Source organism: Panthera pardus, unplaced genomic scaffold (genome assembly GCF_024362965.1).
Source record: "Panthera pardus isolate Hobbes unplaced genomic scaffold, ASM2436296v1 HiC_scaffold_1, whole genome shotgun sequence".
Lineage (NCBI taxonomy): Eukaryota > Metazoa > Chordata > Mammalia > Carnivora > Felidae > Panthera > Panthera pardus.
In genome coordinates, this window is record NW_026526654.1 from 66,505,625 (window position 1) to 66,527,997 (window position 22,373).

Sequence of the window (22,373 nt, forward strand, 5' to 3'; positions counted from 1 at the left end):
CTACTCTGTGAAAGACATCGTTAAAAGAGTAAGAAGACAAGCCACACACTGGCAGAAAATATTTACAAAACACATATCTGATAAAGGACTTTCTATCCCAAATTAATGATCTCTTAAATTAAATAATAAGAAAATAACCTAATTAAAAAGTGGTCTAGGGGAACCTGGGTGGCTCAGTCGGTTGAGTGACTCTTGATCTCAGCTCAGGTCATGATCCTGGGTTCTTGGGATGGAGCCCCACTGAGTGTGAAGCCTGCTTGGGATTCTATCTTTCTTCCTCTGCCCCTCTCCCCTGCTTGTGTGCACACACACACTCTCTCTCTAAAATAATAATAATAATAATAAATAATAACAATAATAATAATAATAAAAGTGAGCTAAATATCTGAAATGTCACTTCACTGAAGATATCCAGAAAGCAAATAAGCATAGGAAAAAATGCTTAACACTAAACGTTAAAAAAAAATTTTTTTTTTAAAAAAGGAGGGGGGCGCCTGGGTGGCTCAGTCGGTTGAGTGTCCAACTAAGGCTCAGGTCATGATCTCGCAGTTCGTGGGTTTGAGCCCTGCGTCAGGCTCTGTGATGACAGCTCAGAGCCTGGCGTCTGCTTCAGATTCTGTGTCTCCCTCTCTCTCTGCCCTTAACCCGCTAGTGTTCTGTCTCTCTCTGTCTCTCAAAAATGAATAAAAATGTTTAAAAAGATTTTTTTAAGAAAAAATGCTTAATGCCAAAAAAAGAAAGAAATTAAGAAAAAAAGATAAAAAATGCTTAATATTTGCATTTGTCATTAGAGACTGCAAATTAAACCAACAATGAGATACCACTGCGTACCTCTTAGAATAGTTAAAATACACAACACTGACACCACCAAATTCTGGAGAAGAGCAAAACAAACCCCTCTTATTTATTCAAGGGTACATACTGCATGATTCCAACCACTGTAATATTTTGGAAAAGGCAAAACAATAACACGGTAAAAACTAAAAAATCAGGGGTTGCCAGAAATTTGTTTAGAGAGAGAAGTGTTGAATAGGTGAAGCACAGGGGAATTTTAAGGTGGTAAAATTATTTTTTATGATACTGTAATAGTGGATGCAAGGCATTACACATTTGTCCAAATCTATGGAAATGTACAACACAGAGAATGAACCCTAATGTCAAGTATGGACTTGAATTAATTGTATGTCAACATTGGTTCATCAATTATAATAAATGTACTCACCAATCAGGATGTTAATAATAGATAAAATTGTAGGGGGGAATATATAGGAATTGTATTCTTGCTCAAGTATTTTCATATCTAAAATTGTTCTAAAAAGAAAGACTATTAATTAAAAGTTACAGACTAAATAAAGTGAAACAGCAAAGAGAACAGAGAGGAGAAGGCATCAAACTGAGTGTCAGTTACTTCACACTCCAGAAGGATAAATATGGTGAGACTGTGGTGGTTGGAAGGAGTTCTGGAGTTTGTTGAGGATTTTGCTTGCGTTATTATGTTTTATTTTAATATGGGAGAGAGGGAAAAAAGTTGAATGATGGTGTGACCATTTTTCTTGAATGAGCTAGTTTTTATTAGTTCCATACAAGCAGGAAGCAAACATTCTTATTCTCCCACTAGTGCCCTTCAAACTCACCCGGGACACACAGCTTTCCTCCAAGGCTTTTCTAGTCAACTTCACCTCTTAGCCTTGTTTCCTTTTCAGATATTAAACGAATATTTCAATCTGAATCATTACTTTTATCTGGCCTGCCCCTTCCCCCAGCTCAGACTAGGTCTGCAAATTTTTAGACACGCCAGAGGAGACAGGGGCGTGACAAGGTCTTCCACCTGGCTCTTTACTTCTTTCCCCCAACTTATGGTTTCTGCTCCTCCATAAGTGGGGCTAGGGATGGAGAAGAGTTAAGGAGAGTTAAAAACTAGGCGTCAGTCTCTGTACCCCCTGAAATGCCAGGAGATACAGGTCAAGGAGTTTCAAGGATTCTCTTGCCTTGCTCCAATTGGAACCCAGGACTGGGTGGGCTGATCCCTTTTTGCTACTCTGTAAGTATTAGTGGGGGAGGTGAGTAGAGGAATGATATGTTATTTTCTCCTCCTGCATACATTCCTGCTCTCTAAATGGTTCTCTGAGAATTCTGGTCACATTGTTTGAGGTTGGGGAAAAATCATCCTCTTCCACCCACCACAAGGAGGGGAAGATTGAGGAAACACATAGCACTCCAATAACTCTATCCAGGAGAATTCCTCTCTCTAAACTCAGGTCAGACTCCAGCCATCTCTTATACGTAGACAGCAGATGGATGAGACCTGGATTTGTTTTGGCATCTCTTTGCAAGCCTTGCCTTAAAGAATCTATTATCTCTTCTTTAGAAGGTAGAAGTCTTCATCATTTAGTACTCAACTGAGACAATGGAAAAGAGTCATTTGACATTCTGTCCCGTAGGAAAGAGAAAGCATATTTGGTGTGGTGAGGTACCGAAGAACACAGGCATTGTGTGTTTTCTGGACCTAGGAGAGAAAAGAACATTTACCTTTTAACCTAACTGAACTTGTAGTATGTTGTACCCAGCATCAGGATGTTATCGTTTCAAAAGACACATTGGTCTGACATTTGGCGTTGAAAAGAATTGTGAGTCTTTGCTCAAGGAAGTTTCAATGAGGAAGGGATAACGAGAAATGATAAATAACAAAACTTCATCAAAATAATATTTACCCATTTTATTTCCAGTTTTAGTAGCAACTGGTCAAAAAATTACCTTTATACCCTTTCTTCTATCAATTCTGTTCTTCCAAGAGTCTCTCCCTACCCTTTCTAAATCTAATACAATTTAGTCTTTTCTCGTTTCCATTTGATTACTCAAACTTTACCCCAGTCAGTTAAACAAAAGTCCTCATAGCTGAGCAGGTATATGCAGAAATTTTTAGAAGGTGAAAGAGGGGTGAGCATGAATGTTAAGACATTAAATTTTGTCCCTGGTACCTTGATAAATATAAACTAATTGTGCCTTTTTTTTTTTTTTCTGGTTTAGCCAAGACTGGTAAAGCTAAGCCAAAACGTGTGACGTTCACTCCAGACGAAACCACTTCAACTGAAAGAAAGAAAACTAGTTTTCCTGATGTTTCAAGAGATCGATCACAAACCCCTATCAGTATCCAAAATCTCTCTCTGGATCATCATGTACAAGAAAGAGTGACGACTATTTCAATACCAAGAAAATATTTTAACAGGGTCTATTGGCACATTCCAGAGACTGCTACCGGTTGCATATTTTTTCCAAGCTGTCATTCAGCCTCAAGTCGAGTTTTTGGGAAAGAAACAAGCCAAACGGAAACTTCAAGAAAATCAAAACGAGAAGTGTCAAAAAGAAAAAATATTTATGTTGATAACATGTTCAAAGACATTCTGATTCTCTCCTCAGAGTTCTCCAAACCTGCAAGTGCACCTTCCCCAGTTATTACTCCCAAACCCAAGGAAGTTCTCTCTGAGTATCCACCTTTATCAAAGAATAAAACCTTTATTTTTAAGCAGGCTCTGATAGATTTAAGTGAAACAGGGCCAAGCCCTCCACCAAGAAGTGTGCCTGTTAAAGCAGAAAGACAGTGGTCTGAACGTTTAAAGCAAAATACTGCGGTGGTACTAACTATTAGTAATTTTCCAGGTCCCATCGCCCTACCAACACCAGTTTTGCCAAGAAAACCTCGAAGACAGTCTTTGTTAGGTAAATCCATGTTTAAAATGATACATGTTCAAAATGGGCATTTGGATTATTTACATTTTTTTCCTATCACAAATAATGCATGCTTTGTAATAATGGGGTCAAGTGGACCAAAGGGAAGAGAAGGCACGCGAGCGACGGTTGCTTTCCCCTTGGGTTTGCAGGTTGGGATGGCGGGATCACTTTCTGCCTATGCATACATTCAATATACGATCCAGAAAGAGGTAACAGAAGTATTGACCTTGAGGGTCTGCCAAGGTCAAACTGGGTGCTCTACCCAGATGGCGGTAGTGGGAACCAGATGAGGAAGCCCGAAGGATCAGAAAAGTCAACATAAAAGAGGAGTGGGAATGAACAGTCATTCAGAAGGCGATCAAGATGAACTCTAGAAGCAGAATGCCAGTGCGGACGGAGCCCTTCACGGGCACGGTTCCGTGGACAATCCAAATTCATTAAAAGATGAACAATTATAATGAAATCATAACACCCTGAACATGAGTGTTCACAAGTATCCAAAAAGTTGTTTCCTTTTTTTTCTTTTTTCTAGAAACTCAAGTAACAGAATCCGACAATGTGGAAAGCACGTCAAGGCAAAGCGTGTCAAACCTGACAGAAGGTAAACACTAGGCGTATTTCATTCTTTAAAAAAACTGTATATAAGTTTATCTCTCTACAGAAGTATTCATGATTTTGTGTTGGTGTATGTGTGTGGGGTTCACACATATGTCTCACCTCACTTTCAGCTCTTTAAGCCATTTGCTCAGCAACTATGTTTGACGTATTGACTATAAGTCATAGTTTGTACTGATGCTGGGAACATAAAAGCTGGAGCATTTTTAATCTGGGTAGGTGAGATAAATATGCAACAATGAAAGGTAACTACTTTCCATGTGCCAGGCACTGTTCTAAGTGCTTTAACTTTAGTTACCTAGAAAAAACAAATGAAAAATCATCTCTTTTTTTCTAATGTTTATTTTTGAGAGAGAGGGAGAGAGAGACACAAAGCGTGAGCAGGGGAGGGGCAGAGAGAGAGAGAGAGAGAGACATAGAGAATCTGAAACACGCTCCAGGCTCTGAGCTGTCAGCACAGAGCCGACATGGTGCTTGAACTCATGAACCGTGAGATCATGACCTGAGCCGAAGTCGGATGCTTAACTGACAGAGCCGCCCAGGAGCCCCCATATCCGCTGATTTCTAAGCTGTGCACGTGCAGGACAATACTCTAAGAAACACAGCAAAAAACATCAGCAGAGAAGCTACGAGAAGTGAGCATGCATGGGAGACAGTTATTGAAGTTAAAGCTCTGCCAAGATGCAGGGGCCTTGTAAACACATGGGGCTTTTAGATGAAGACCCAGAGGACCCATGCCTTAGAAATAAGGATGATGTTTTAGAAAAAAGTACAAAACTAAAATAGATTATCCCTAGCAAAGCTCAAAACCAGTCCCTAATGAATCAAAGTGATACTTTTTCCACTTTTCTTTCAATCAAAGAAAATTTAACACTTGTTGGAGAGATATGGCGTTATCCGGACCCTTTAAAATTTTCATACACAATATCCAGCATTAAATTAAAAAATCACAAGTCATCCTATAAAAACAGGATAAAATGTCTGAAGATCTGTAGAAAGAAAAAAGGCAAGAGAAACAGACACATAGAATCAGATACCAAAGTTTTCAAAGAGGGATTTTAAAAATAATTGTGATGACTATGTTTAAGAAAGGAAAGAATGAGTTAGAGAATTTTACCAGAGAACTAGAAGTTTTGTTTTTAAAAATAGGAGTCAAATAAAATTCTAGAGCAGAAGAAATAACCAAGGAATGATTCAGTTAATGATTAAACACAGAAGGCTCCAATGATAGGACTTTCTCTTTTTCCCAGGTCATCAGCCGAAACAAATCATGCTGCCATTTCTGATTTGTTGACTTTGTCCCACTCTGGCGGTCCCCTTTTGAAAGTTTCCAGAGCCTTCAGGGATCCATCAGGGCATTTCTATTTTTTTCTCCACCTGAATTCCCATTTCCATTCCAAAACCAATGCTTGGGCCTAGTCCATGGGGATGGGTGGGCTGGGAACAGCACAGAGACCTAGGTCTTAACTCGCTCTCCTTTCCTTCTTGATCCACTCTCTCTCCCAAGACAACGACTCTCTCTATCATATCATACATCTCTCTTGATGCTGCAGTTACCTTTCACATCTACTCATCTGAGATGGGCACACAGGGCCTATTTTGGCAGCTAGAAACTGAACATTGCTTTCTTTGGTCTAGGATGCATGATTTCCTTTCACTGAAGCCATGGCCTAAGGCTTTCCGAGATTGTAAAATATGTTGCTGCAAATAATACAGCAAGAATGGCCGTGAATGTAAAATATATGTTCCGAGGTCACAAAATATTTTCCTGCTGCATTTGGGTTTATACTTGAATAGGCCGTTTCTGAAGGTGAAACCCACAAGGGTCATGAGGAAGTAAATTTAGATGCTCTCTGTTTGACTAACTTCTAAGTTGTTTGGATTTTTTTTCTTTTCTTGTGTGGGGTCTCCAAACGGAGACAAGAAAGCCGAATTATATAAGGCCCTTGAAACAAAGCGAGGGTGTCCCTTGCGAGGTGATCTCTATCTGACTTATGATTATGTGATGTCCTTTATTAGTTTTGTGAAGCAAGAAGTTGCTTACGTAATTCGTAGTAAAAGTTTTGAAAATATTTGTACACATAACACAAAAAGACTGAGATTGATAGAATCTAAGTTATCTGGAGAGAAATCTATGAGCATATGGTTTTCCTTTGGAAAGACAAAGGTGCCAGCTAATATTTGAAACACAGACACACATGCATGCACACACACACACACACACACACACACACACACAACAAAGCCCAGTTTAGCAAATAGAACCAGTGGGACTAGGTTAGTAAAGGCTCAGAGCACTCTCTCCCAGAGGATGTACACAGCTAACCTACTTACCATGATTCACTGTGACCGTAATATAAATACCTCTTAGCTTTCATTCTAAGTGCTAATGCATTTAGGTCTCATTTTTTTCTCCTGTTTATTTAGGTATCGTTAACATTAAACCTATAAAAAGAGAGGAGTCACATGTGATACGGGGTGAAGGTTTTAAGACTATTAATGCAACACGATATGAAACAATAATAGCCATGACCAACCTAGCCATAATTAACTGTCAAATGCATGGAAGAAATGCACTTAATCTTAAGGTATGCTACATCTTTTTAATGGCAATTTCTTTTCAAATCAGCCATTATTCTTGCTCTAGGTTTCTTAACTTTGGTTAGTTTCCACGGTATTGAAGGGAGCCTTCCTGTTACAATAGAGATTTTCCAGGAACGCATGCAAATTTATCTCTAAACCTATGTCCTAGTTTGCCTTCATTCCAGTTTTGTAAAATGTTAAGATCCAAAGAAATTATAGTGTATTTTCATTATCTGGCGTGAGTAAAAAAAAGTGAGATTCGGAATTATCATATTTTGAAGTTATGGGCAATCTTCGGCCCTTGTGCCACATCTAGCAACAGGCTAAATTTTCACTGAACACAAGCCTGGTGTGATGAACAGCAATAATAATAGTTACCATTTATTAAGGACCCACTCTGTGCAAAGCAAATGTTACTCTTAAAGCTTACAATTCAGCCGAATAGTATATTATTATATATTATATATTATAATTATATTAATATATATATATATTATATATTATATATATATAATTATATTAATATTATAATCTGCGGTTTACAGTTAGGAGCACTGAAGCCCAATGAAAATAAGACCATCCAGCCAGCAAGCAGCAGAGCCTTAGGTTTGAAGTCAGAGCTCTTTGACCTCAAGATCTAGGTTTCATTTAAAAATGTATTTCGAAATAAGTTCAAACTCATAGAAAACTTGCAAAAATAGGAAAAGCGACAAGAGAGTTTCTTGGGGGAAGGTAGGGCATTCAAAAAGTCCTATGGATACTGGGGAATTTAGAAAGCTATGTGCATGGCCAGGGCAGGATGCATTCTAGAGAAGATCCCTGCAATCACTACCTTTTAATGGCCTGGCTAAGCATTGAAAGGGTGCCCTTGCGTAGAGCCAATCTGAAAAGACTGGAAGAAATATTATTCTCTCTCTACTCCTGTCCTGTTGTACAAGGAAATCTCTGTCAAAACACTAACTGAACACTAGCCAACAGAGCAGAGATTTCAAACACAACACATGAAAAATTATAGACTTCACGAAAACAATTAAGAAAAATCACTAAACCAACAGCTACAGCCCACAGCAAGTAAAATTTAAAAAAAAAAAATGGAAAGGGGGAGTAATATGATTTTTAGAGTTACCACATTATAATATGCAACTGTTCAGTTTTCAACAAAAAATATGGAATATGTGAAGAAACAAGAAATGTGGCCAGTCACAGCAGAAATTAATAGAAACTGTTTCTGAGGAAGCACAGACATTGGACTTACTAGGGGGGAAAAACCTTTATATCAACTGTCTTAAGTATTCTGAAGTAGCTAAAAACAAAACAAACAAACAAAAAACAGAAGAATGATATGTGAGCAGAGATTTATCAATAAAGAGATAGAAATTACAAAGAAGAACCAAAAAGTAGTTATGGAACTGAAAAATACAATAACCTCACTGGAAGCTTTCAATTGTAGGTTTGAGCAGGCACAAGAAAGAATCAGAGAACTGGAAGATAGGTCAATTGAAATAATCAAATATGATGAACAGAAAGAAGAAGAAGAGGAAGAAGAAAGAGAAGGAGGAGAAAGAAGAAAGAAAAATGAACAGAGGCCAAGGGACCAATCAGACACCACCAAGTGTACCAAGTAATGGAAGTCCTAGAAAAAGAAGAGAAAGAAACGGGCAGAAAGAACATCTGAAGACATAATGGCCAAAACCTCCCCAAATTGATTAAAGGTACAAATCTGTAGATCTCAGAAGCTTGACAAATTCCAAAAGGATAAACACAGACAGTTTCACATTGAAACACATTGTAATCTGTCAAAAGCTAGAGAAAATCTTGAGAACAGCAAGGCAGGAATGATTTGTCATGCATAAGGGATGCTCAAACTTAATAGCCAATTTGTCATCAGAAACCATGGAAGTCAGAAAGGAATGGGATGACATTTTTAAAGTGAAGAAAGAAAAGCAATTTCTCAACCAAGAATCCTATATCCAGCAAAACTATCTTTCAAAAACCAGATGACAAATTAAGATGTTCCAAGATAAACAAAAGCTGAGGGAGTTTGTTATTAGTACACCTGCCCTATATGAAATGCCGAAGAGAATTCTTTAGTCTGCAACGAAAAGATATTAGACAGGAACTAAAAACCTTAAAAAGAAATAAAATCTGGTAAAGGTAACTACATAGGTACATGTAAAACCCAGCATTGTTCTATTTTTGGTTTTCAACACTTCTTTTTATTTCCTATGTTATTTAAAAGACAAATGCATAAAACAATAATTACCAATATATGTTAATGGACACACAATGTAGAAAGATGTCATTTTTGATGAAACAACAAGGACAGGGGTAGATGTGTATAGGAACAAAGATTTTTTTGTGCTATTGAAGTTAACGTGGTATCAGTCCAAACTAGATTGTTATAAATTTAAGATGCCAACTATAATCTCCATGGTAACAACTATTAAGAAACTGTCTTAAAAATATACCACAAAAGAGAACAAGACAAGAATCAATATGGCAGATTGCAAAATAATTAAACACCAGTGAGGCAGTAATCAAATAACAACAATAAAAAACATTCTGGAAAAGGCAAAACTATGGAGATAGTAAAACTATCAGTGGTCGCCAGGGATGTTGGAGGAGGGAGGGAAGGTTGAATAGGAGGAGTACAAGGGATTTTCAGGGCTGTAAAATTATTTTATATGATACTGTGCTAATGGATTCATTTCGTTATACATTTGTCAAGACCCACAGACTATTCAACAAGAGGTTTGAACTCTAATGTAAATTACGGACTTGGGTTGATAATGATGTGTGCAATGTTGGTTCATTGATTATAACAAATACATCATACTGGTGTGTGAAACGTTGATGTTGGGGAAGACCAGGTGAATGTGTGTGGAAAGGGTATGTGGAGAAGAAAAATCTCAAATCAACAACCTAACTCTACACCTTGAAGAACCTGAGCAAAAGAGAAAACTACACCCTAAACTAGCAGCAAGAAGGAAGTAAGAAAGATTACAACAGAAATTAATGAAATAGTAGATAGAAAAGCAGTAGAGAGATGGGGCGCCTGGGTGGCTCAGTTGGTTGAGCGTCCAACTTCAGCTCAGGTCCTGATCTCATGGTTTGTGGGTTCGAGCCCCACGTCGGGCTCTGTGCTGACAGCTCAGAGCATGCAGCCTGCTTCAGATTCCATCTCGGGCTCTCTCTGCCCCTCCCCCACTTGTGCTCTGTCTCTCTGTCTCTAAAATAAATAAACATTAAAAAGAAAAGAAAAGAAAAGCAGTAGAGAGAATCAACAAAAAATATAGTTCTTTAAAAAGATCAATAAAATCAACAAATCTTTAGCTAAATGAAGAAAAAAAGAAAATACAAATAACTAAAGCCAAAAATGAAAATGGAGACATTACTACTGACTTTACAGAAATAAAAGGGATTATAATAGAATACTATGAACAACTGTATGCCAACAAATGAAATATCTTAGATGAAAGGAAACATTTTTTAGAAAAACACAAATTACCAAAACTGACTCAACAACAAATAGAAATCTGAGTAAACCTAGACAGAGTAAAGAGATTGAGTAAATAATCAAAACCTCCCAACAAAGAAAAGTCCAGGACCGGATAGCTTCATGGATGAATTCTGCTAAACGTTTAAAGAAAAATGAATACCTATACCTCTCAAACTCTTCCAGAAAATGAAAGAGGAGAGAACACCTCTAATAGTATTCTGAACCCAGTTCCACCATGGTGGGGGGAGCAGTTGCCCCACACCACTATGCAATTCTCAGATACCAGCTGGGTGTCCTACAATTCAACTCAATTCTCACACTACCTAGAGATAACACCAGATTCCACAGGTAAAGTGCTCACTCCCACAAGATTGCCATTCAACTCAGGATGCCAATCACACGCCCCGGCTGTCACCTACACTTCTAACCAATTGGCTACAAATTAGAGGTTCCCACGACCCTCTCCTTGGGTTCAATTAATTTGCTAGAGTGGCTCACAGAAATCAGGAATCCCATTTACTTGCTAGATAACTGGTTTATTACAAAGGATATTAAATGATATGAATCAACAGTCAGATAAAGAGATACACAGGGCAAAGTATGGAAAAGTATATCGAACTTCCATGCCCTCTCCAGGCACCACTCTCCCCAAATCTCCACGTATTTACCAACCAGGATGCTCTCCAAACCCTGTCGTTTTGGTTTTCTGGAGGCTTTATTACATAGGCATAATTGATTAAACCACTGACCTTTGGTGATTGAACTCAATCTTTCTCCCCTCTTCCCTCTCTGGAGGAGGGCAGTTGACGAGGCCAAAAATGCCAACCCTCTAATCACATGGTTGGTTCCCCTGGCAACCAGCCTCCATCCTTCAGGGCTTTCCACAAGCCGCCTCATTAACAGAAACCCAGTTGTAGAAAGGGGCTTGTCATGAATAACAAGACACCCATTTCATCTTTATGGCTCTGATGTGGTTTCAGGAATGGAGGACAAGGAATTAAATAGAACAGAAGATGTTCCCATTGCTCTTAGGACTCTAGAAATTTCAAAGATGTGGGAAGCTGTGAGCCAGGAACTTTGGAATGAAGACCAAATACACATATGAGAGATATATTTTGGTCATCTGAGTGAACAAATATATATTCTTTTAAACTAGAATATCATAATCTCTAACATATTCTATGCTGTCAATATAACCCAGATACCAAAGGAACAAAAGACACCACAAGAAAACCACAGACCAACACCCCTTATGAATATAGATAAAAATCCTCAGCAGAGCACCTGGCTGGCTCAGTCACTTAAGTGTCCAACTCTTGATTTCGGCTCGGGTCATGATCTCGTGGTTCTTGAGATCAAGCCTTGTCGGGCTACTCAAGGATAGCACAGATCCTGCTTGAGATTCCCTCTCTCCCTCTCTCTCTCTGCCCCTCTCCCGCAAAATACTAGCAAAGTATTCTCCTGGGTAAAATACTAGCAAAGTGATTAAAAAAAATTAAAAGGATTATACATAATAACCAAGTGACATTTATTCTTGAAATAAAAGGGTGATTCAACATAAGAAAATCAATCAATATACATTCCTGCATAAGGGGAGAAAATACATAATCATCTCAATTGATGCAGAAAAGGTATTTGACAAAACTTGGTTCTTTAAAAAGAGGAATAAAATTTCTAAATCCATAGTATGATTGGTTAAGGAAAAAGGAAAGAAAATTCTAAACATCAAAATCAAAACAGAAAAGGGGAAACCACCGCATGTCTCACAGACTTTAAAATAGAAAAAAATAAAACACTATGAACATTTTCCCAGTGAGTGCCACGGCTATGATGAAATGGAAAACTTCACTGGAAAACACAACTTGCTGAAACAGGCGTAATAAGAAATAGAACACCAGTACAGTTTCGTATCTGTAAAAAAATCTAATTAAAATTTTAATTAAGAGCCTTCACACAAAGAAAGTTCCAGGCCCATAGGACGTCCCCAGTGAGTCTACCAAACATGTAAGGGAGATACAACCTGTTTACACCACCTTATTTTATGATGCCTGTATAACTCTCATACCAACGCCACACAAGGACATTGTAAGAAAGAAAAATTATGGGCCACTGTTTTTCATGAATGTACGTGCAAAATTTCTTAAGAAAATATTAGCAATTCAAATCCTGCAATGTGAAAAGTTTTAAAACGAAGGACAATGTATCATGACTAAATGAAGCTTTTGCAAGAAACTCAAAGTTGCCTTGATATTTGAAAATCAATGTTATTCTCAACAATATCATCTCAATAGATGCAAAAACTTGACAACATTCAACACCCACTGAGGATGAAGGAAAACAAATATACCTCTAAGTAAACTGGAGTTGAAAGAAATTGTAAAGATCGTAATTGTAATAGATCGTTATTAATAATTTATTAATAATAATAATTATATAATAATTAGAAATAAATTATTAGAAATAAAGGTTTTAGAAATAACTTTACTTTATAACTCTAACTTATTAAATAACTTAAATAACTCTAACTTTATTAGAAATAAAGTTATTAATAATAATTAATAATTATTAATAATAATTGTAAAGATCGTTCTAGCTGGTGCCTGGGCTGCCCTGGTGGAGTGGCTTGAGCTGAAGTGGGTATGGGCCCCGCGGGGGGCGGGGGGGGGCGCGGGGGGGGTCTCAGGATTCTCCGTGCAGAGGACACATTGGCAGGACAGCTGAAGCTGAAGTGTGTGCAAGTCAGGTCGTCCTGGGACACTCTGTGCAGGGTCACCCTTGTGGGGTGGCTGGAGCCGATACAGGGTGCAGGCTGGGGGTTCCCCGGGGTGGTTTTCACGGGAGAGGCCCTGGCAGGATGCTGGGGCCAAAGTAGGCATGAGCCAGAAAGTCCCAAAGCCCTCTGCACTGGGGGTGCCCTGACAAGCCATCTGGAGCTGATGTGGGGGCAGGCCTGGCCTATTCTGGAGAGATTTGCCCCCTTGTCACCTTGGCTTGATGGCTGAATCTGTAGCACTGACTGGGAGTGTCCCGGTGTGTACTATCCTGGGCCATCTTGGAGGGGTGACTAGGGCTGGTGTGGGCTAGGGAACTGGGGCTCGCTGAGACAGCACACCGGCTATGGTGCCCAGACTCTGCTTCTTCCTGCACTGTCAAGGCGGCCGGGAAATGTTAAACGTGGTGTTCACCAGCCCCTCCGACCCAGAAAGAGTTCCAGCAGCCCCCCTCCATTTGGCAGCGTTCTAGGGCTAAATCTTTTCTATTCTAGCTGCTCCTTTAAACCGCGGCTTTTTCTCTGTGTCCCCGGGAGCCTGGGGCTGGTGTGAGCTAGGGGCCTGGGGCCACCAGCGGGGCCTGCTCCCCTCTGCGCTATGGAGGTGGAGGGGGAGCATCAACCATGGCGCTTACCAGCCCCACAAACCCAGAGAGAGTTCCAGAGCTCCAGCGGCTCTCCCGCGGTTCACTGGTTCCTTTTTGTTCCAGTTGCTCGCTTAAACCCAGGCTTTTCCTCTGTGCCTCAGAGCAGATGAATCTGCTCCTGGTCCCTCAGTACTATCCCACTGCAGTGCGTGGAGGGCGCGGGTTGCCTTCCTCACAGTATTTCCATCTCCTTTGACGTTCTCTACGTGGTCTCTCTATCTTTTGTTGTGCAGAAGCTGTTCAGTCAGCCCTCGGTTCTTCTTCAGGAGGAATTGCTCTCTGAGTAGGTGTGTGTAGATTGGGTGTGTGCATGGAGGAGGTGAGTTCAGGGACTTTCTACACTGCCACCTTGGACCAGAAGCTTCGAAAGCTCTTTATTTTAATCTGAGCTTCAATCTTATAGAGCTTTCCTGTTAACCTTTTCTCCTAAGGCTGTATTTCGGCCCTTTCATACCAAGTCGGAGGCCCCCCTCGTCTTTGGTAAGCCCTGAACTCCAGTTTTTATCTTTCTAGCCCTAATTAGGCTGGCTATGATTCTATTCAGCCTCTTGACCATAGCTTTTGATGAAGCAAATGACTTCGGGAGAAAAGTAGTGTTGAGCGTCGGGTTTACCTCCTTGAGATTCTCTCCTCTCTGGAAGTTTGGTTTATGAAAGCCTAGCTACCCTTGGTAATTCCCCAAGCCTTTATTGTGTTGTGTTTGTTTACCCTGTCGGTTTCAGTGGGAAGGTTCTTTTGAAATAAGATTGTCAACCATTAGAAGTAAAAATATCAGATTATCTGGTTTTGAAGTGAATTACTTTGTTTTTTTTTTTAAATCTTATTTTTAAAATTTTTTTTATAGTTTATTTATTTTTGAGAGGGACAGAGACAGCATGAGTGGGGGAGGGACAGAGAAAGAGGGAGAGAGAGAGAATATCAAGCAAGCTCTGCACTGTCAGCACAGAGCCGGATGTGGGGCTCAAACTCGTGAACTGTGAGATTTGGACCTGAGCCGGGATGAAGAGTCAGACACTTCACCAACTGAGCCACCCAGGTGTCCCCGGAGCGAATTACTTTAAATGAGAGGTTGGCAAGCTTTTTCTGTAAAGGGCTGGATCGTAAAACGTTAGGCTTTGAGGGTTGCATGGTCTCTGTCACAAGTATTCAACTGTGTTCGATAGTTCAAAAGCAGCTATATGCAATGCTTAAACTTATGGGCACGGCTATGTTCCAATAAAACTTTATTTAGAAAAAAACAGTTGGCAAAGTGTGGTTTGCTCATCCTTGCTTCAAATGGAGAGAGAATGTAGCTTTTATTTATTTATTTATTTTTAACGTTTATTTATTTTTGAGACAGAGAGAGACAGAGCATGAACGGGGGAGGGTCAGAGAGAGAGGGTGACACAGAATCCGAAACAGGCTCCAGGCTCTGAGCGGTCAGCACAGAGCCCGACACGGGCCTCGAACTCACGGACCGCGAGATCGTGACCTGAGCTGAAGTCAGACGCTTAACCGACTGAGCCACCCAGGCGCTGAGAATGTAGCTTTTAAAGAGCTGGGTGAAGCTAGTCAAGAAAAAAAAATTATTTCCGCGGCTATAAATATTATTTAAAAAAATATTTGACTCCAGAGTAGAATCCAGAGTTCTGTGGGGGCGACACAGACGAATCAAACGTCATAATTCCTTATTTATTTCAGGGCCTTATTAAAAGAAGTAGATTTTATATGAACAAAATTTACACAAAACAAGTGTACCGAATAGTATGATACAGACTCAGGGTCTAAGCACTTAAAGGTCGCTAGAGCAGTTCGGGAGATGGGGAAAGGCTCCACATTCTCTGCGCTATTTAGTTCTTCGAGACCCTTCCATGATAACCACAGCAAACAGGTTTGGGAGGCCACTATTTATCACAGGTTGGTTAGGGAAGGCCTTTCTGGTCAGCTGCCTTGTGAGCTGACTGCTGACTATACGAAGGCCACTAATGAAGTGAGAAGGCAGTTCATGGAAGGAAACGGGGGAAGCACTTTCCAAGGCAGAAGGAAATGTAAAGGCGCTAATTGTTGGCACAGTAAGTGGAGTGATTGGAGACTACGACAGACACGTTTCTACTACATAAGTGTACCCGCCAGTTCGGCAGAGAGGAGTGTCTAATGACAGGAAAAAAAGAACGCCTCCTTTTTGTCTATATACACATTTACCAATAGTAATACTTTAATACAAGGTCAGTCTTGGGGCGCCCGGGGTGGCTCAGTCAGTTAAGCGTCGGACACTTGATTTTGGCAGGTCGTGATCTCACAGTTGTGAGATCAAACCCCTCCATGGGCCCTGTGCTGGGAATGGAGCCTGCTTGAGATTCTCTCGCTTCCTCTCTCTGCCCCTCCCCAGCTCGTGCTTTCTCGGTAAAAAATAAAAACGTAAACAAACAAACAAGTAAAATCTCAGTTCTGAAACCAGCACTTTCAACTTCAAGATTCTTTAGCCGTGAACCTTTCATTCTTATACGCTACCTGGCGTAGCCTGATGCACTATGGCGACGTCTCCCTTCTCTACGAGCTGAGCAATGGAGTCCCTTGGTTCAGTCAGGTGACCATTAGTGAGTCTCCGATCCTTAAGAAACAAATGTTTCCACTCTCCTGGAGCATTAAAGATATGGGGGGGGGGGGCAACAGGCGTGTCTTAATCAGTTCCGGCTGCTTTGACAAAATGCCACAGGCTGAACGACTTCAACAGCGAATGTTCATTTCTCACAGTTCCGGCGGCTGGGAAGTCCAGCATTGAGGGGTCAGCTGACTCGCTTCCTGGTTCCAGGTCTCTTGCTCACAGCAGACTTCTTCCTGTATCCTCACATGGTAGAAAGAGAGAGCTCTGGTCCCCTCCTGTTCTTATAAGGGCACTAACCCCATTAGAAGGGCTCCACCCTTCAGACCTCGTGGAACCCTAATTACCTCACACAGGCCTCATCTCTACATGGCATCACACTGAGGGTTGGGGCTTTCACATGTGAATATGGCGGGAACACAAACATTTAGTTCATAACAGGACATAGTTTTCTTCATTCCGAGTTGGCATATTTCAGTAAGAAATTTTAGCTGTTAGATTAACAGCGAGATTAGGGAGAAATAGAAGTAGAAACATGACAAAATAAGATAAAAGATGTAATTGAATGTAAAATATATTTACTAACTTTTCGGCATATAGTGGACACTCAAGCCATGTTTGCTTGTTATTAATGAAAATAATTCCTGCCACACATATAACACTATACTTCTTACACACATGAATGCTTAGCGGTGTTTCTATTTCGTTTCTGTCCTTCACATAATTAAGAAATTATTATTATGACAGACTAAAATACATGAATGGAAGGTGAATATAGGCTCGTTTGTGTGTTGTGATAAACACCGTCACTCAGATTATGTGCTCGTTGTTTTGCTTGGTTTACTTTAGTATAAAATATTTTGTGCCTTGTTAATGATTCACCTCTAATCTCTTGTCATTTTCTTTCAGGGTTTCTTTATTATGAATTGTCCAGACTTAACACCGTTGGCTTCCCAATTGATATATCTTAACTTATCCTTTAATGAGATCAGTTATTTTCCCACAGAAGTGAGTCCATTTTTATCATTGGTATATATTGCAATAATTTCTTTTAATTTTAATTTTGATTTTGATTTTACTGTCTTTTCAAGAATAATGTCTTATTAATAATTATAACCAAAAAATCGCCACTTATGATGCCCTGAAAAAGAGTGAAAAAAGAGATAAATAATACAGCCAGTTAATGTTCTTTTGCTGATTCTACTATGGTAGTTCAAAGGGCTTACAAAATGTAACAAACAGAGACTTTTACACTTTATCATGCCACTCATATTTGTTTCTCTTTTCTGTTCCTCAGATATTTTGTCTTAAAAATTTACAACTACTATTCCTGAGAAATAATCCTATCAAAGAAATCCCTTCTGAAATTCAACAGCTTAAGTTCCTTAGAGTTTTCAGCATCGCCTTTAATTTGATCACTACCCTTCCACCTGGGTAAGGTCGGTAGCCTGAGATTATAAACACAGAAAAGAATTTACTATTTAGAAAGCGATCAATTTCCCGTTTGAAAGCAGCTGGCAACTTGTTAGCCATCGAATAATTCGCATTTTGTTCTGATTCACTGATTTGCTTCTTGTTATTGTGTTGAAAGGAATCCTACCAGCTACATAGATGTCAACTCTTACGGGGGCTAGAGCGTTCATCTAGAGATCGATTATCTGAGTATAGATTAAAAGAATACATATCATATAAAGAGGCTCAAGTGAGAAATTTGCACCTATCCCTTGACAGCCTTTTTGGAAAGGACACTGTATGTGGAATTAGGAAATCTAGACTTTTAACTTGATAATGACCTGTTTTGTCTGGAGAAAGTCACTTAAGCTTCCTGGTCTCAATTTCCTAATCTGTAAACTAATAAATTAGCTAGTATAATACCGAAGATTCTGTAATAGGAATGTTGATATTTGGGTATGAGAGAGATGGGTTTCCTCCTCCCTCCCCCTCCCCCACATAGGGACAGGGAATTATTTAACCCCTAATGAAAATTTTAAACCAAAACTGTAACCAAATGCAAAACAAGATATTTCTTCAAGTTAGAGTTTAACAAATTGAACATGGGTAAAGGGCAAAGGGACAGGGGCTCTTAAATAGTTGAACAACATTTTGTAAAGATTCTCACAGCAATTAAGGAACCGCATCAAAATTCATTTATAAGCTTGTTCACCTAGCATTGTTTATAACTAACAATCTGACAAATTCTATATTCATAAACTGTATCACTATTCAGTCATTTAAAAGAACAAAAAGCATATAGAAGTTATACCATTTCTGTATAAAAATGTGTATATACGCATCATACATTACACATATATAAAAACATAAACACTAAGAAAGTAAGAATACTGCCTTGTGTATATTTTATTTCTGTTTAAATCATCTATATTTTTTAACAGTAACATAAATTGTATTTTCTCTGCCTTGATACTAGAAGCAGCTATTTCTCTAGGGAAACCCTGTTTCTTTTTTATTGAAAGATGGTGTTTAAAAACTGAGATCTGAGTGCTGGATGTCCCATTGCTATGGTGATGACATTGCTTCTAGACAGTCCCGGTGAACAGAGCTAAGTAATATATGTGTGTACACTAATCTGTGTGTACATATATACATATATATACACACACATAACCCTGCATATGTATACACACACACACATATACACACACACACAAACTGCATATATTTATGTACATATAAAGACACATATATGTATGTGTATGTACCTATATATGCATCTAAATATAAACTTACATTGGATAATCTATAATTAGAATTACAAGCTTTAATAACCATAACTGTCATTTAAACAAAACGTAGGGGCACCTGGGTGGCTCAGTCGGTTGAGCGTCTGACTTCAGCTCAGGTCATAGTCTCACCGTTTTGCGTGAGTTCGAGCCCCACGTCAGGCTCTGTGCTCACAGCTCAGAGCCTAGAGCCTGTTTCAGATTCTGTGTCCCCCTCTCTCTCTGCCCCTCTCCCACTCACACTCTGTCTCTCAAAAGTAAATAAACATTAAAAAAAAATTTTAAATAAGCAAAATGTAAAAATTCTTTTTTTTAATGTTAATTTAGAGACAGAGAGAGAGGGAGAGAAAGATGGAGGGGGGCACATGTAGGGGAGGAGCAGACAGAGAGGGAGACACAGAATATGAGCTGTCAGCACAGAGCCTGATGCGGGGCTTGAACTCACTATCCATGAGATCATGACCTGAGCCCAAGTCCTACCCTTAACTGACTGGGCCACCCAGGCGCCCAGGAATATAAAAATTCCTAAAGCAACTACAACTTGTTCGTAAGTAGAGGGTCAACATTATTCACTATTTAGAGATTAAGCAAATTAGTTTGGACTATTGGTTAACCATTGGTTATAGTCAAAAAGTTTTAAGGAGCTATTTCTCAATAATACTAGTGTTTCTAAAATAAAGCCGTATATATTTTATTAGATAACAGGTTCTGTATGTGTATTAGGGGAAGATTGACAGCACAGCACAAATTCCCTGAGGCCCAATTTTTTGTTGCTACGATTTTGTGTTGAGCTGCTTAGGGCATCTGCTGTAAAGCAAAAGCAGAGAGGAAAGTCTAGGCTCTGGAGGCACAAAGAACGGGGTTCTCATCCTAGCTATGCCCTTGCCGTTAGGCCCCCTACAGTTAGAGTTATGCCCTTGATCATACAACGTAAAGGTGTCATCAACTCTCTCAGGTTAAGTGTTTGAAGTCTTGTAACCACGGGAAGCCCTTCAATGGGTCTATTTAGTTTTCTTGTAAAATAAAGATGATAAATCATTTCAAAAACCCAAAAGGTGTCTTCTTTTCCCCAAAGCCTTGAGATAGCATTGGTTCATGAAATATGTTTTCATTGTTTGTTTAAGGGGTAATGACATCACCAGAATGTCTCCTTTCCTTTCCCTTTTTTTTTTTTTTTTTTTTTTTTTGCCTCTTTCTTTCTTGGTTCTTGTCTTCTCCATCCCAAAGCCTACCTGGAGGGTCCTCACAGCCTCCGAAAGAGAACTGGCTCCACTAACACCCTGATTTCGGACCGCTGGCCTCCCGGACTGTGAGAGTGTACATGTCCCTTGCTCCACGCCACCTGGCTGTGACATTTGTTATGTCAGCCGTAGGAAACTAATACAGCAACCAAGAAAATAATATATCCGAATGTGCTAGACATTTCTCAGGTGGCTTTTTCTGCGTGGAGCTTTATCCACTCCAAACATTTCAAGGCAGTCTTAAAGGATAAATGGTTTATTTGAGGAACTTGGATTGTAATTGCACTGCCTATAATGAAAAGAAGTCCATAAATTATAAGATCTTAGAAAAATACAGCTTCTCTAATACTTTTACCTCTTTACTCAAATATTTAATTCTTCATTCATGCCCAGTAATGACAAACATGTCGTCATTTTTAATTTCATTTTCTTTTTTCTATTTAAGGTTATTTTCTTTGGCCCATCTTGAGGAACTTGATATCTCCTACAATAGTATTGCTTCTATCCCAAACAAAATCCAGAAACTCAGGTATTTGGGAAGTACTAAGTACACACAGTCATATGCCCTGTAAGGGTATATTTGGTAATGACTGTGTTGGAGAAAATTGAATTCGTTCATATATTGAATGGTCATAAAACATAATATGTGAAAGCATAAAGTTTACAAAAACAGAATTTGAATGATTGGTATTTTTATTTTTATTTTTATTTTTATTTTTTTAATATATGAAATTTATTGTCAAATTGGTTTCCATACAACACCCAGTGCTCATCCCAAAAGGTGCCCTCCTCAAAAATGATTGGTATTTTTAAGACATAACATTTTAAGACATAACATTTTCAGTGATCGTTTAAAAGCTGTCCTGATGGCTACGTAATAGAATGACAAGAGAACCTTGTTCATTTTTCTGTGTGTGTACCTGTGTTCTTATCAGTCTTCACTTATTTTGGGTAAGGATATACACATACATCGTGTAATCTTAATAATACCAAGCTCTGATTTTTTCTCACACTGATTTTTAAAAAGTCTCTGAAGTTCATCTATGTCCTTCTAGGTCAGTGTCATCCTATTTTACTTATGACTTTAGAATAATTTTTATTTTTATTTTATTTTATTTTATTTTTTAAGAATTTTTTCTAACGTTTATTTATTTTTGAGACAGAGAGAGACAGAGCATGAACGGGGGAGGGGCAGAGAGAGAGGGAGACACAGAATCAGAAGCAGACTCCAGGCTCCGAGCCATCAGCCCAGAGCCCGATGCGGGGCTCGAACTCACAGACCGTGAGATCGTGACCTGAGCTGAAGTCGGACGCTTAACCGACTGAGCCACCCAGGCGCCCCTAGAATAATTTTTAACAATTAATAGGGAGACTATTTTTCAATAATAATCTTTTAACTATTCTCTTTAGGGGGTGTCTGGGTGGCCCTGTCGGTTAAGTGTCTGACTCTTGATTTCAGCTCAGGTCACGATCTTGCGATTCATGGGATCGAGCCCCGAGTTGGGCTCTGCACGTATAGGGCAGAACCTGCTTGGGATTCTTTTCTCCCTCTCTCTCTCTGCCTCTCCCCCCTACTCTCTCTCTCTCTCTCTCTCTCAGGATAAATAAACATTTTTTAAAAAACCTATTCTCTTTATATCATGAGCTTTAAGATCATTTAATATAATTCCAAGCCCCTCCACCCCCAAAAAATATAAACACAAAATTGAAATTTCGATTGGAATTGTCTTGAGTTTACATATAAATTCTGAAGAATTTATATTTCTGATGTTACTAAATCTTTTCATCCTAAAACACAGCATAATGTTTCATTTGTTTAGATTTTGTTTTATGTCCTTTATAAGAATTTATGACTGGGAGCACCTGGGTGGCTCAGTCGGTTAAGCATCTGTCTTCAGGTTGGGTCATGATCTCACAGTTTGTGGGTTTGAGCCCCACGTCGGGCTCTGTGTTGACCGCTCAGAGCC

General features: G+C 39.3%; 1 protein-coding gene across 4 annotated transcripts in view; it reads left to right on the plus strand.

Annotated features, from left to right (window-relative positions):
- Positions 1-22,373, plus strand: part of LRRC63 (leucine rich repeat containing 63) — a 43,083-nt gene that overhangs the window by 13,319 nt on the left and 7,391 nt on the right. For 2 of the 4 annotated variants that reach the window (XM_019447542.2, XM_019447543.2), the window contains 6 exons: positions 3,028-3,717; positions 4,262-4,330; positions 6,772-6,932; positions 17,334-17,432; positions 17,722-17,858; positions 20,852-20,935. In XM_019447542.2, coding sequence (XP_019303087.2) covers positions 3,028-3,717; positions 4,262-4,330; positions 6,772-6,932; positions 17,334-17,432; positions 17,722-17,858; positions 20,852-20,935 — 1,240 coding nt within the window. The remainder of the gene's footprint in view (positions 1-3,027; positions 3,718-4,261; positions 4,331-6,771; positions 6,933-17,333; positions 17,433-17,721; positions 17,859-20,851; positions 20,936-22,373) is intronic. The other 2 variants (XM_019447544.2, XM_019447545.2) reach the window with 2 other exon arrangements.